We start from the raw sequence: 13,933 nt of genomic DNA, 5'->3' as shown, positions 1-13,933 counted from the left end.
TAAAAATAAAATTCTTAGAAGATACAAGAGCAACAAAAAAAACTCTAAGTACTGTGATGACAGGAACTATAGGAACTGCAAAGACAGTTTTCAGGAGAAAGGGGCAAGACCTAAAAAGTACTTAGAGAGATATAGAAAAGTTATAAAAAGTGAAAGAAAAATCAGAAGGATTTTACAATGGTTAGTTAGATGTCAAACAAACCTTATACTGTGGTCATTTTTTAATTATTTTCAGGAAATCCTATTTTTAGATTTTTTGACCAGAGAGATATTGATCAAGGCATTTGCTTTGTGTGCAACTGACCCATATTTTATTCCCAACACCCAAGTTTGTTCCCTGAGCTGCTCCAGGAATGATTACTGAGAACAGAGCCAATAGTAAGCCCTTAGAACAGCTAAGTGTGGCCCCAACAAAATACTAATTTTGAGTAGGCCTGATGCTAGGTTTTGATAATAAAAGGGGGCATATAATATAATAAAAATGCAAAGGCTCTAATTCTAGGCCTTGAATAATTGAGACTATGTATTGATACAAGCATAGATAGCAATAATAAACTATAGTACAAAGTGTAAGGGCAGAAATACACATATGATTATAACTCTAGGGAGTTTATTGAGGAAGTTTAATTAGTATAGACTATATTGCAAGGTTTTTATAGGGTTCAGCAGGACTCCATCCAATGACACAGGGTCAGGGAGGTGGCCTGAGTGCTGGGGATAAATCTCAGAGCCTTAAATGTTTGTGTCCTATGCTCTACCATATATAATCACTTGTCGAAAAGAAACGTTGATATGTATCTTGGATAATATATTTTATTTTATTAGACTGTAAATGATGCACATAAAGATAATAAAAAGAATTAGAAAATGCAAACATTCGATCTGAAGTGGGTCATGGAATCTGTTGGGTATTTTTTGTTTTGTTTTGTTTTTTGTTGTTTTTTTTTTTTATAATAGACCTTTCAGCCTGCTGCGATGTTAGTCGAACATTTCATAGACTATGGGCATTCCTGGAAAGGGTTCAAGTATTTGACAAAGGACTGTGCTGCTTCCTTCCCCAATATCACATCTGGCCAGGCTCAGGGAGTTGGAGTTCTTGTTTGTGACTCCAAATACTCGAATATTGAACTCTCAACTGGTAGTGATGTAGCAAGTTCTTTCTTGAATTTCAACAATACAAATCAGGCTTTTTTTTTTTTTAATGAGGTTAAGATAGATAAAAACAACAACAAAACCATAGTGTATACTAAACTAGGGCATGTTAAATTTTGTTTTGTTTTGTTTTGGTTTGGTTTTTGGGTCACACCTGGCAGTGTTCAGGGGCTACTCCTGGCTCTATGCTCAGAAATCACCCTTGGTAGGTTCAGGGGACCATATGGGACACTGGGATTCAAACCACTGTCCTTCTGCATGCAAGGCACCACCTTACTGCTGTGCTCTCTTCGGCCTGTGCTAATTTTTTTTTTTTTTAAGAATGAAAATAGCACAGCAGTAGGGTGTTTCCCTTGCACCCAGCCAACCCAGGACGGACTCAGGTTCAATTCCCAGCAATCTATATAGTACCCAGAGTCTGCCAGGAGAGATTTCTGAGCACAGAGCCAGTAATAACCCCTGAGCGTCACAGGGTGTGACCCAAAACAATAAATAAATAAATAAATAAATAAATATAAATAAATAAATAAATAAAAGTATTGAAACAAATTTTGAATCCATCACAAATGCAGGCAAATAACAAGTATCTTGTAGGGAGTAATCCTGCAAGTGCCTAGCTAATGGTAAACTGGTACTAAAATTCTAGTTGGTTGCTCCAGTGGAGGACACCTAGAAGAAAGAATTTCTGCTTTTCACCTTGTGACATTAACAAACCTGAGGATAATTTTAACCAAACTCTACACCCTTGGGAATACTTGGCTGGCAAGGTGACAAAATGATTCGTTTGACAAATACTACTATACAATGTCAGAAATGGTGGCATGCCAGTGAATGTGGGCCCAGACAGAAGGTGTGAAGAGATGTTTTTAACCCAGGTGGTCCTATCTTGGTGTGCTGGATATAATTCAGATTCAGTATATGCATCAGCAATTGAACAGCCAGATATGTGTTGAGGTGGGCATTTTCTCACATGCTCCAAGAGGCCATATGGAGGGCCTTGATTCTCCAACCCAAAATTCTCTGCATTCTTCCACATTGGCATTGTTGAACACAGAACAAATCTGTCCTATGGTTTCAAGATAACTCATTTGCGGGTTTTACTTTAGTATTTTTTTAAGGAACTGAGGTGAATGCAGAAAAACTTAATGTCATGTGCATCCTCTCTTGAAAATTTACTGAAGCTCACTGTGTAAGAAAGCCTGGTCAGATAAGAAGGTTTAATATCTAATGTTGTTGAAACCTTAATTCCTAACAATGCTTTAACCATGTAGTGAGTAAATGTATTGAGAATGAAGAGCTCATCCATTCTTGGAACTAATTTTTTTCTTTACCTTTGCGCCACATATACCCAGCAATGCTCAGGAATTACTCCTACTTCTCTATTCAGGAATTACTCCTAGTGGTGCTCAGGAGACAATATGGGATACAGAGGATCAAACTTGGGTGGCCACATACAAGGCTACCACTTACCTGTTGTACTATTGCTCCAGCCCCAGAAGCTAGTCTTAAAAGAGAAAGTTGTAATTAAATAATTGTATTTTTATGAGGCCGGAATGATAGCACAGTGGTAGGGCATTTATCTTGCAGGTGGCTAACCCAGGACGGACCTCAGGTCGATCCCTGGCGTCCCATAATGTCCTCTGAGCCAGGGAGCGATTTCTGAGCACTTAGCCAGGAGTAACCCCTGAGCATCAGCAGGTGTGGGCCACCACCACCCCCAAAAAAAAAAGAATTGTATTTTTTTTTCACAATTCCAGGGCTTGTCTATTGAATAATTTAAAACTATTCATTGTAATTATATAAGGCTGAGGCTCTTGTGCATTCTCACTCAGCTATATGCTTCAATATAAAAACCTGCATTTGAGTTTGGGAACTTATCACATTTTGTGTAAAGCTAAGAAAATTACATTCCTTCATTTAATTTATGTCTGTTTTCTAACTCTCTATATTCCATTAGTCTCCTAAATGCCTCCCACTCATTCTGTTCTTTATTTTATTAATGGCTGCAGTATATTACCATGGTTATTAATGGTTATTACAAATAAAATACTATTTAAAGCAAAACAAATTATAAATGAATAGTAAAAGTAGAAGTATTATTAAAGTAAAAAATACCAAAACTTATTATAATTATTTACTGGACACCTTACATTAGACAAAATATTCTAAGTCAGTTAAGCAAATAATAAGAGAAATCCAGCAATGCTGCTGAATTTAATATATCAGAAGTTAAGATCCAGAAAGGCTTTGTGGCCTGGTATTTCATTTTCCACTTAAAGAAAGCTTTTTGGGAGGCTGAAGAGATAAGACAGGGCTAAGACTCTTGTCTTGCATGCCGCTAACTCTAGTTTTAATCCTTACTATCACATATAGTCTCCTGAGCACTACCAGGAGAGACCTCAAGCACCGTTAGGGTTACCAGAAAACTTCCAAGTACTCAAAGATGCAACACAAAGATGCAGAGTCCATGTCTTGTGGCTTCCATTGTGGAAAAAGTTCATTTCTTTCATGATGCCATGTGGAAGACTCAGCAACTTCTCAAACTCTCACACCCAAAAGTAACAAAGATTTAGAAAGTAAAATGATATATCTTGTGGGGATAGGGAGATGACTCAAAGGCCTGGAAGACCTACTTTGCAGACAGGAGCCCCAAATTCAGATCCCAGTACTGATGGTCCCCCACACAATGCTAGATGAGACCCCAATAGACATGTGTGAACTTTTCAGGGAAGGGGCAGAACATGGAATAGTGATATCAGTGGGCACAGTGTCACTCCAGAAACTTGTTGAGGACAAGAGTTGGCTTAGAGATATTGTGTAATTTTGTGTAATATTTCCCTCAATAAACATACACTTCATGAATATAGCCTTAACCTCAATATCAGATAATAGAAGGAATGAGGCCTAGAATTAAATTTAATAAACTGTTTTATGTGTGTGCATTGTGTTTTATTGTTGTGTTTTTGCTTGTTTTTGTTTTAGGGCTACACTCACGGTGATGCTCAGGGGTTACTACTGGCTATGCACTCAGAAATCGCTCCTGGCTTGGAGGACCATATGGAACACAGGGAATCAAATTGAGGTTGGTCCCAGATTAGCCACATGCAAGGCAAACCTCCTACCACTAAGATAGCACTCCAGCCCCTTCATTGTTGTTTTGTTTTGTTTTTAGGCCATACCAGTTGGCACTCAGAAGTTACTCCTGGCTCTATACTCATAAATTACTCCTGGGTTTAGAGGATCATCTGGGATGCTGGGGATCGAACCTGACTCTGTAACATAAAGCAAACACCCTACCTGCTGATCTACCATTCTGGTCCTATGTGTTCGTGTTTCTTAGTAAAATATTTAGGCCAGTGAGATTTGGGGTAATATGTTTGCTGCTTCCCTTTTTCATGAACTTCAAACAATTGTATTCTGCCTTTTTTTTTCTCCATCTTGAGGGAAAAAATGAGATTTGGGGGAGATAAAGATCACTAGAAGTTGTAAAAAAAAAGGGGGGGGGCCAGCTTTACATAAAAGGCACAACACATGAGATTGCAGTCTGAGCTTAAGCTGTTGTGAATGAGAAGAAAAAGAAGAAAAATAAAAAACCAACATAACCAATAGCTAAGACATTAGCAATAAAACAACAAATTTTTCTAAACATTCAACCTTCCTCTCTTGCTAGTCAGCAAGATGGGGTGAAAAGCTGCAAATGCAAAGACCTGTGCTCATCTGTTCACAGAAGAGGAAACTGAGGTTGGTGTGGGAGGTGGGGGCTGCACACCCCAGTACTTTCAGAATCCCTGAACAAAGAACACTCCATGGAATAAATTCTACTTAGAAAGTGTCCTGAGTCAAGAAAGAGATTCTTTACTGAACAAGAAAAGCATTGCTACAAAAGCATAATAACAGCATATGGCTTCTAGACCACCCTAATAGTGTTGTTGTTTACTTGGTTTTTTTAGTAAATATCATGTTTCAGAGCACAGTTTTATCTAGCTCATGAGCAGAATTAGAGTGCTAATAGGGGTCCTTGAGAATGTCTGTTTGCAGACGGTGATGGGGGTGCAAGAACGGGATCCTCCTTGCTCAGTGTCTTTGTTCTTAGCCTGTCTTTGTAACAACCAGCACTAGCACTGTCACTGGTCAGAGACGGCCTGTTTGAGGGCTGCCGGCACTACAGTGAAGGGCCGTACTGTAAGCCTGTGACACCTCTTCTACCGAGAACCTGGCACACCCCTCTCTAATTCTTACCTTCTTGAGTCCAGCACCTGCTGAAGCCCCTGGGGGTCCAGGTATAAGGGGACTCAATCTGAAGTGACTGGACAAGGAAGGACTTCCATGGCAGCCTGGAGCTTTTTTCCACCTCCTCCCCAAAATTTGGTCCCTTGATCATTGGAGCTGGAAACTGACATGAAATCAGCGACAACATGGGGCTAGCCGGACACGTTTTTGTTTTACTATTAAGATTCATGACATTTTGAGATGGGAAGATAGAACTGTGTTTAGGGCATGTACCTAGCATGCAACCACCAGAGTTCAAGTCCTCAAATCAATTTGTTCCAGCAGCATCACCATGTGCAACCTTGGAGCCAACCTCCCTTTCTCTCACCCCCATCACCACCAAGGTGACCTGGTTATCTCCAGCTCTGTAGTGCTCCAACAGCATGCATTCTCAGGCCCTTGAATTCACTCACTTACCTGGTTAGCCAGCAGCATCTGCTCAATGCTACCTCCAAGGACTCATGACTTCTTGTCCTTATTTTCAACATTTAAAAAGCTTTCAGATAGTACAGGCATTAAGATGCATACCTTGTAAAAAATTAATCTGGCTATCACATGTTCCCCCAACCACTTTGAGGTATAGCCTTGGAGGCCCCAGAGCTTGTGGGAGGAGTTGGACCATCCCCTGTACTGCAGGACATGAGCAGAATTTGGTCTTCCTCGCATCTAACTGCAGGCAGGTTGGCTCAACAGCCCTGAAACCTCCCAAGTAACCTTTGGAAAACCAAATAAAAAAGAATGGAACCCCAAAATTTATTTAACAACTGTTTTTCTAAATTAATTATTTCAAACATGTAAAAGAGTAAAGAAGGATATCAATTGCCCCCTGATTCATACTCCTACCCTACCCCAGCCTTGTTCAAGTTTCTTCTCTTGCCTAATCCCCTTCAAGACACTAATGAGGTATCACAGATGTAATGGGGGCCCAGGTGCATCTTTGTGCCATTTATCTCCCTCCTAACTGAGGATAGAGGAGGTTTGGTGTGGCCATTCATCATCACCATGTTGATTTTTACACTCGTACTCCTGGTTTTGATCTTCAAACAGCATGTGTTGGCATGTTTCCAAACTTTAGATAAATGAGACTATGCTGTAGGTAGCTTTGAGTATTCCAGTTAACATTCTATTTTTGAGATGTGTCTAGAATAAGCAGCCCTAGTTTTTCAGGTTTGATTTCTGCATAATATTCCTTCATATAAATATGGTAAATATCTATTGGTTCTCATATGATGCTTCAATAAATATTTTCATAGGCATGGTCTTGTGTGAAGACTGTTCCTAAGGATAGTGAGTCTTTAACCTAAAGACAGGGTTATAGAATATAACTGAACCATAGAATATGAACTTCTTCATTTGATTAGCTATGGGAATGTACTGAGGAACCTACTCCCACAATGTAGGAAGATTCCTATTGCTCTCTATCCTGGCCACACTTGGTTTTTCACACTTTCATTTTTTATAAATAAAATGATAACTCCTGGTTGCTACAGCTTGCATTTTCCTACAGGAACTAAACTGGAGTGACAACAGCAAATCACCTGCTGTACTATCACTCCAGCTCCAGAGTCCTGATTCTTAAAAGCATTAAGTATTAATCTAGGGGCCGGAGTGACAGCACAGCAGGACTTTTGCCTTGCATGCAGCTGACCTAGGATGGACCTGGGTTCAATCCCCTGGGTTTCAATCCCATATGGTCTCCCAAGCCAGAAGCAATCTCTGAGCACATAGCCAGGAGTAACACACACCAGGTGTTGCCCAAAACAAACAAAAAATAGTATTAATTTAATGGTGCTTTTTGAGGATTAAAAAAAAAAAACCTAGCACCTTTGAAGAAATGTCATTTTTTGTAAATAAAATTTTCAAGGGAAGGCAGATGAGGAGCTTATTAAAAATGATCACCATGAGGGCCTGGAGAGATAGCACAGCGGTGTTTGCCTTGTAAGCAGCCGATCCAGGACCAAAGGTGGTTGGTTCGAATCCCGGTGTCCCATATGGTCCCCCGTGCCTGCCAGGAGCTATTTCTGAGCAGACAGCCAGGAGTCACCCCTGAGCACCGCCGGGTGTGGCCCAAAAACCAAAAAAAAAAAAAAAAAATTATCACCATGATAGGACCAAAGAGATAATACAGGAGTTAAGGCATTTGCCTTGCCTCATATCAATCCTGGTTCAAATCTTTAGTACTACATATGGTCACTCCTGAGCACAGAGTTAAGAAAAAATAGTCCCTAAGTACTGCAGGATGTGTTCTCACACACACCACACACACACACACAACACACACACACACACACACAGATTTACCATCATGAGATTTCCCAGTTTACCTAATCCTTCCTATGTTTATGCTTATTTAAGTGTATATACAAGCAGCATGTATTAAGACAAACTAGCAATCACATTTTCTCTGAGTCTGCCTTTAGCCTAAATATTTACATAAAATGATTCCAGGCCTAAGATCAAACTAATTATGTCTTCTATGATTAAAACAGTATATAGCACAGGAAAAATATGGGAAACAATTTGGCAGGCTCAACCACTAAATAATGAAAGTTTGCTAAAATTAAATTATGTAACACCACAAAATTTTTATCAAACTGCTAGTCTAGAAGCCATCACCTAGGATTACTTAAAAGTAAGGCTATTGCTCTCTCATTCATGCCCCATCCCAAAGGATACTTCTTTTTGTTTTGTTTTGCTTTAGGGGACACACCCTGCAGTGCTCAGGGGATACTCTTGACTCTGTGCTCAGAAATCACTCCTGGCAGGCTCGGGGACCATATGGGATGCCGGGGATCAAACCCCAGGTTGGCAGCCTGCAAGGTAAATTGTACTCTAGAATTCATTGCTGGCCCTTTGGTGTGTCTCCCAAACAAAGCTGAAATTTTTCCTTTGACTTCTCTAAAATGAACTTAATTTTTTGTCTTCCTTTTAGAAGCAATGGCTTTAATTAGAAGTGAAGTATGTTATTTCCAAATGTAAGAGAACCCAAAGCTGCTTTTTCCATAGTAAGATTTTATCACCAGTCACAATCAAGTAACAAAAATTGAAATTGAAAAATTCTGTCAGACAAGCAAGTTTGCTTCAATGACATCAAACAACTGGTTTGACTGGATTTTTTCCACTAACCTCACTAACCTCAATGGTTGTTAGGTAGTTAGTATTTTTTTTACTTCAGAGTTTTGTTTTTATCATGCAAAACAAACACACAAATGTAAACATGAATGGTCCTTAAACATAGGATAATCATTTTCTATCATTATTGCATTTTTTAAAAGTGGAGCAAATGTTAGGACCAGAGAGATGTACAAGGGGTAGGTACTTGCCTTGCACATAGGTGAACCAGTTTGATCCCCAGCACAGCAAACCTAAGAATGATCCCTGGGCAAACAGCCAGGAGTAATCTCTGAATCAGGCATGGTCCAAAACAAACGAGAGAGAGAGAGAGAGAGAGAGCGAGAGAGAGAGAGAGAGAGAGAGAGAGAGAGAGAGAGAAGGAAAGGAAGGAAGGAAGGAAGGAAGGAAGGAAGGAAGGAAGGAAGGAAGGAAGGAAGGAAGAAGGAAGGAAGGAAGGAAGGAAGGAGAAGGAAGGAAGGAAGAAGAAGAAAGAAAGAGAAAGAAAGAGAAAGGAAAGAGAGAAGAAAGAAAGAAAGAAAGAAAAAAGAAAGAAGAAAGAAGAAAGAGAAGAAAGAAAGGAAAGAAAGGAAAGGAGAAAGAAAGAAGAAAGAAAGAAGAAAGAAAGAAAGAAAAGAAAGAAAGAAAGAAAGAAAAGAAAAGAAAGAAAGAAAAGAAAGAAGGAAAAGAGAAGAAAGAAAGAAGAGAAAAGATAAGAAAGAAAGAAAAGAAAGAAAGAGAAGAAAGAAAAGAAAAAAAAAAGAAAGAAAGAAAGAAAGAAAGAAAGAAAGAAAGAAAGAAAGAAAGAAAGAAGAAAGAAAGAAAGAAAAAAGAAAGAAAGAAAGAAACAAAGAAAGAAACAAAGAAACAAAGAAAGAAACAAAGAAACAAAGAAAGAAAGAAACAAAGAAAGAAACAAAGAAACAAAGAAAGAAACAAAGAAAGACAGAAAGAAACAAAGAGGGGCCGGGCGGTGGCTCTAAAGGTAAGGTGCCTGCCTTGCCTGCGCCTTGGACGGACCGCGGTTCGATCCCCCGGTGTCCCATATGGTCCCCCAAGCCAGGAGCAACTTCTGAGCACATAGCCAGGAGTAACCCCTGAGCGTTACCGGGTGTGGCCCAAAAACCAAAAAAAAAAAAAAAAAAAAAAAAAGAAAGAAACAAAGAAACAAAGAAAGAAAGAAAGAAAGAAAAGAAACAAAGAAAGAAAAATGTTGGTCAAAATGCCTCATAAACATAACAGCACAGATATAACAGCTGTCAGAGGCATCAAGTGCCTACAAATTTCTAGCCCTCTATGCCAAAGCCACCGCAGGGCTCCAGCTTCCACCTTAACATTGCCAGTTAAGAAGATTGATCTGTTGGGAGATCTTATTGCTAGTTTTTCTATGTGCTCGTCAAACACTTTCGATTAATCTCTTACTGCTGTAACTGCTGCCCTCTGAAGTTACTGATAAGATCAGTGTCCTTTTCCATACTGCATTCCTTCCTTGAATTGTTTAAGTCTCTTTGAAAAAAGAGGAGGGGGAGGGGCTACTACTTTCATTACTCCTTTGCTACAGGTGACCTTATCAAATTTTCCAGGACCATTTTATCCAACCTTTTGTCCCAGCAGTAGATATCCAAAAAGAAAGCAAGACAGGAGCATGTCTTGCTGGAGGCAATAATAAGAATGAAAAGGCTTACCCTTGCCACTTATTTTCTGTTACGGAAAAGGACAGGTTTACTTTCTTAACCATAAATCACTGACTTGGTAGATGTAGATATTTTATGTGAATTTTTACCTTTCTCATATCTCTTGATGTCTTTAATGTATTTTGTGTATACATTAATGCATAGCCTATATTTATTAAATACATAAATATGTGTGTGACTATAGGTATCAGTCTGATCTCAGCCTTATTTTTATCTTTAGAGTTTTCTTTGTTTTGTCCTTCATTGAAGTAAAATTCACATAACAAAAAAACATTCTAAAGTGAATAATTCACTGGCACAATATTGTGCAACTTCCCCTTCAATCTAGCTCTAAAATCTTTTTATCGCCCCAAAAGTAACCTATTATGAAATTTAGTTTTTGCATTAGCAATATTTCATGTGATTCTTTTGATTATTTTGGGGGCCCAGTAGTGCACAGGGTTTACTTCTGGTTCTGTGTTTAGATTCATTGCCAGTACTACTGGTAGTACTCAGAGTACCATATGCGATGCTGGGAATGGAAGTAAGGTTGACCACATACATGCAAGGGAAGTACCTTACAACCCATACTATATCTCTCCAGCCCCTCTTCAACTATTACTTTTAAGTATTATATGTATGTTTCCAAGCAATTCATTCTCGCTGATATAACTCAAACATATAATGATTTAAGTGAAGAGAATTATTCACAGCATGGATAACATGCTTTATTTGTTTGTAGGGTTTCTTGAAATATGTAGTTAGCTAAGATTATGCATGTCTGTGTGCCCAGCTGTGAGTGTAACCCTAATGGGACCATATCAGATGACATTTGTGTGAGTCACACAGATCCTGCCTCAGGGACTGTGGCAGGCCAATACTTTTGTAAGAAATATATGGAAGTTAGCCAAGTGTGACGGGTGCAAGCCCAACTGAACATCACTGAACATGGACTGAACATCACTGACCCCCTGGGCTGTCAGAGTAAGTCCGTGATGTCTGACCACCAACGTATTTAATGGTATTTTAAAATCTTGGTATACCACCCTTGAGAAGGAATGCTGAACCTCCAGCAAATCAAATTAGCAGGAGGACTTTTCTCTTACTAGATTGATGCACTTGCCACAAAGGTCCAGCAGGGGGCACTCACAGTTTCCTCGCTGGCACCAACTCGGTAATGTGGCAAGAAATTCAATGCCAAGTTGTGAAATCTTACCAAAAAAATTAGTCTCCACAGGACTCTTCTATCCAAATTCATCAAAGTGCATTCTACATTTTTGGTATACTGATGATTTCTTGAGAATTCTCAAGTAATGGTTTCTTTTCTAGTTGGCTTGCTCTCTACTTCCAACAATTCTACAGTGTTGGTCCTGTAGTGTGTTCTCTGAGAAAGAAAGAAAAAATTAAAAAGAAAGAGCTAAAGGAGGGAACATAGAAAAATAGAAAGAATTTTCTGCCAAATGGAATACGCTTGATCCTATGATTACAATAAGTAGATCTCTTGAGGCCTTCTAAAGCCGCAGATTCCTTAGGGAACCTAGGTAAATAATTTTCCTTTTGGTCACACTGTCATGCTCTGTAATTTTTATCCTTATAAGGAACTGTGTGTTATTTGCATGTTTAGAAAGCTTATGCATGGGGGAAGGGAGGAGAAGAAGGCTTCAAGCCAAATCTTTCTCTAAGAATATGCTGCTCTTCTTGGTTTTGAAGACAAGTTCAAGTTGAAAGTATTATATCATCACACCTTTTAGCGTAACAGGAGTGGGCCGTGGCTCTCTGACTAACCTGATGATCTTCTGGTCTTTTGTTAGGGGTTTTATTTTTTTCTTTTGTAACAGGTTTAGTGAAACCTAGTTCACATACTACTCATCACTAAAGTGCAAATATGATGCTTTTAGAATGTTTAGAGTTGTGACTTTCACTACAATCTCATGCTCTGTTTTGGACTGTATAACCAAAAGAGAAATATTTGTGTTTCCACATTCATAGCAATATATGAACAATAGCTAGAAGTGGAAACAACACAAATACAAATTATTTTCTTGGTTTTTAGTTTTAGGACCACACCCAGCAGCACTCAGGGGTTACTCCCGACTGTGTGCTCAGAAGTTACACCTGGTAGGCTCAAGATACAAGGCAGGGATCGAACCCGGGTTAGTTATCAGCATGCAAGACAAACTCACTCTGCTATTATCCTGCCCCTGAATTTTTCTTTAAAAAATATGGCATAGGGCCAGCAAGATGCCTCAAAGCATTAGAGTACATCATGAAGGAGTTTCAGGTTGAATTCCTAGAACCACATTTTCCCCCGAAGCAAAAGTGAGAGAACTGCCAGCATGGTCACATATGCTGGCATATGTTGTCACCAACAAAAAAAGTAGCATATACACAGAGGAATATCACTTAGCCTTTAAAAGGAAGGAAATCTTGATGGGCCTTGGAAACTAGGTACTCATAACAGACACAAATGAATCAATATTATGTCTCTTTAAATCCATAGAAGCAAAAAAAAAAAAATAGTGGAAGCCAGGAGTTGAGAGGAGTGAGGAAAGGAAAGCCATACTATTTAATGGGTACAGTATTCACTTGTGCAAGATGAATGTAAGTTTTGGAGACTGCTTGCACAACACTGTGAGGGACTTTAAAATCACAAACTGAGGCCAGAGAGGTGGCGCTAGAGGTAAGGTGTCTGCCTTGCAAGTGCTAGCCAAGGAAGGACCACGGTTCGATCCCCAGGCATCCATATGGTCCCCCCAAGCCAGGGGCGATTTCTGAGAGCTTAGCCAGGAGTAACCCCTGAGCATCAAACGGGTGTGGTCCAAAAAAACGGAAAAAAAAAAAAAAAACAAATCACAAACTGTTTACTTCGAAAAGGTGAAGGGGATAAATTTTATGCTATATATTAGTATAAAACAGAAAAAGAAGCCTCCCCCTTTAATCCCCACCCCTATATGTTTCTCTTGCCCCAATTCTGGCAAGCATTTATTTCTGTTTCTATAGATTTGACTATGATTAACTTCTCAAAGTGAACTGTTATGAGATCCTGGTAACTGAGTTCTCCAGTAGCATAATGTTTCAGCATTCACATTACAATTTCTGTCAGGACTTCATTTCTTTTTATTGATGGGTAATATCCCATTCTAGGCATCCTCCCCTATTTTATCTAGGCATTGGCTGGTGGACATTTGGGATATTTCCATGGTCTTGCCAAAAAGGCAATTATATATCTTGCTCTGGGATATAATTTCTTAGCTTTTACAACAGAAACAGGTTTCAGCACTATCCAGCTATGGGTGGAAAATAAAGAGGACGGAGAGAATGAAAAACACACAGGAGAGGTGAGAGGTGAGAGTGGGAAATGCAAAGTGCCTGCGGTGGGGGAGGAAACATCAGTACTAACCAGGGCCACAGACGGCCTCAGTGCCTCTGGTCGCAACTTATCCTCACATCTCAGCTTGTGCTGGAAGACACTGTCTTGTCTCTTCCTGCTTGCCATCCATCTAAACTGCCTGGGGCACTGGATATTCTGGGCAGTTGGAGGAAGCACCTCACTAATACATTCAGTCGACTATAAGCTTGCAGCCACATGTTCTGTTCAGTGGGCTCTCTGAAGGGCCAGAGTGAGAAAATAAAAACAAGAGTCACTGGGTGTGCTGGGCTTTTAGCCTGCATCTGCCACCCTCAGGGGAGTCTGCCACCCTCGACCTGTGACATGGACACAGGCCAGT

The 13,933-nt window shown here is 39.6% G+C and overlaps 1 protein-coding gene across 1 annotated transcript in view; it reads left to right on the top strand.

The window, feature by feature from the left end:
- LOC126014625 (laminin subunit beta-4-like) overlaps window positions 1-13,933 on the top strand; it is a 63,093-nt gene that overhangs the window by 18,196 nt on the left and 30,964 nt on the right. Inside the window, 1 exon segment of the mRNA XM_049777855.1 lies at window positions 958-1,153. Coding sequence (XP_049633812.1) covers window positions 958-1,153 — 196 coding nt within the window.

This window comes from Suncus etruscus, chromosome 1 (genome assembly GCF_024139225.1).
Source record: "Suncus etruscus isolate mSunEtr1 chromosome 1, mSunEtr1.pri.cur, whole genome shotgun sequence".
In the NCBI taxonomy this organism is placed as follows: domain Eukaryota; kingdom Metazoa; phylum Chordata; class Mammalia; order Eulipotyphla; family Soricidae; genus Suncus; species Suncus etruscus.
The sequence above is the reverse complement of the archived record's forward strand: the minus strand, read 5'-3'. Positions and strand labels throughout refer to the sequence as shown.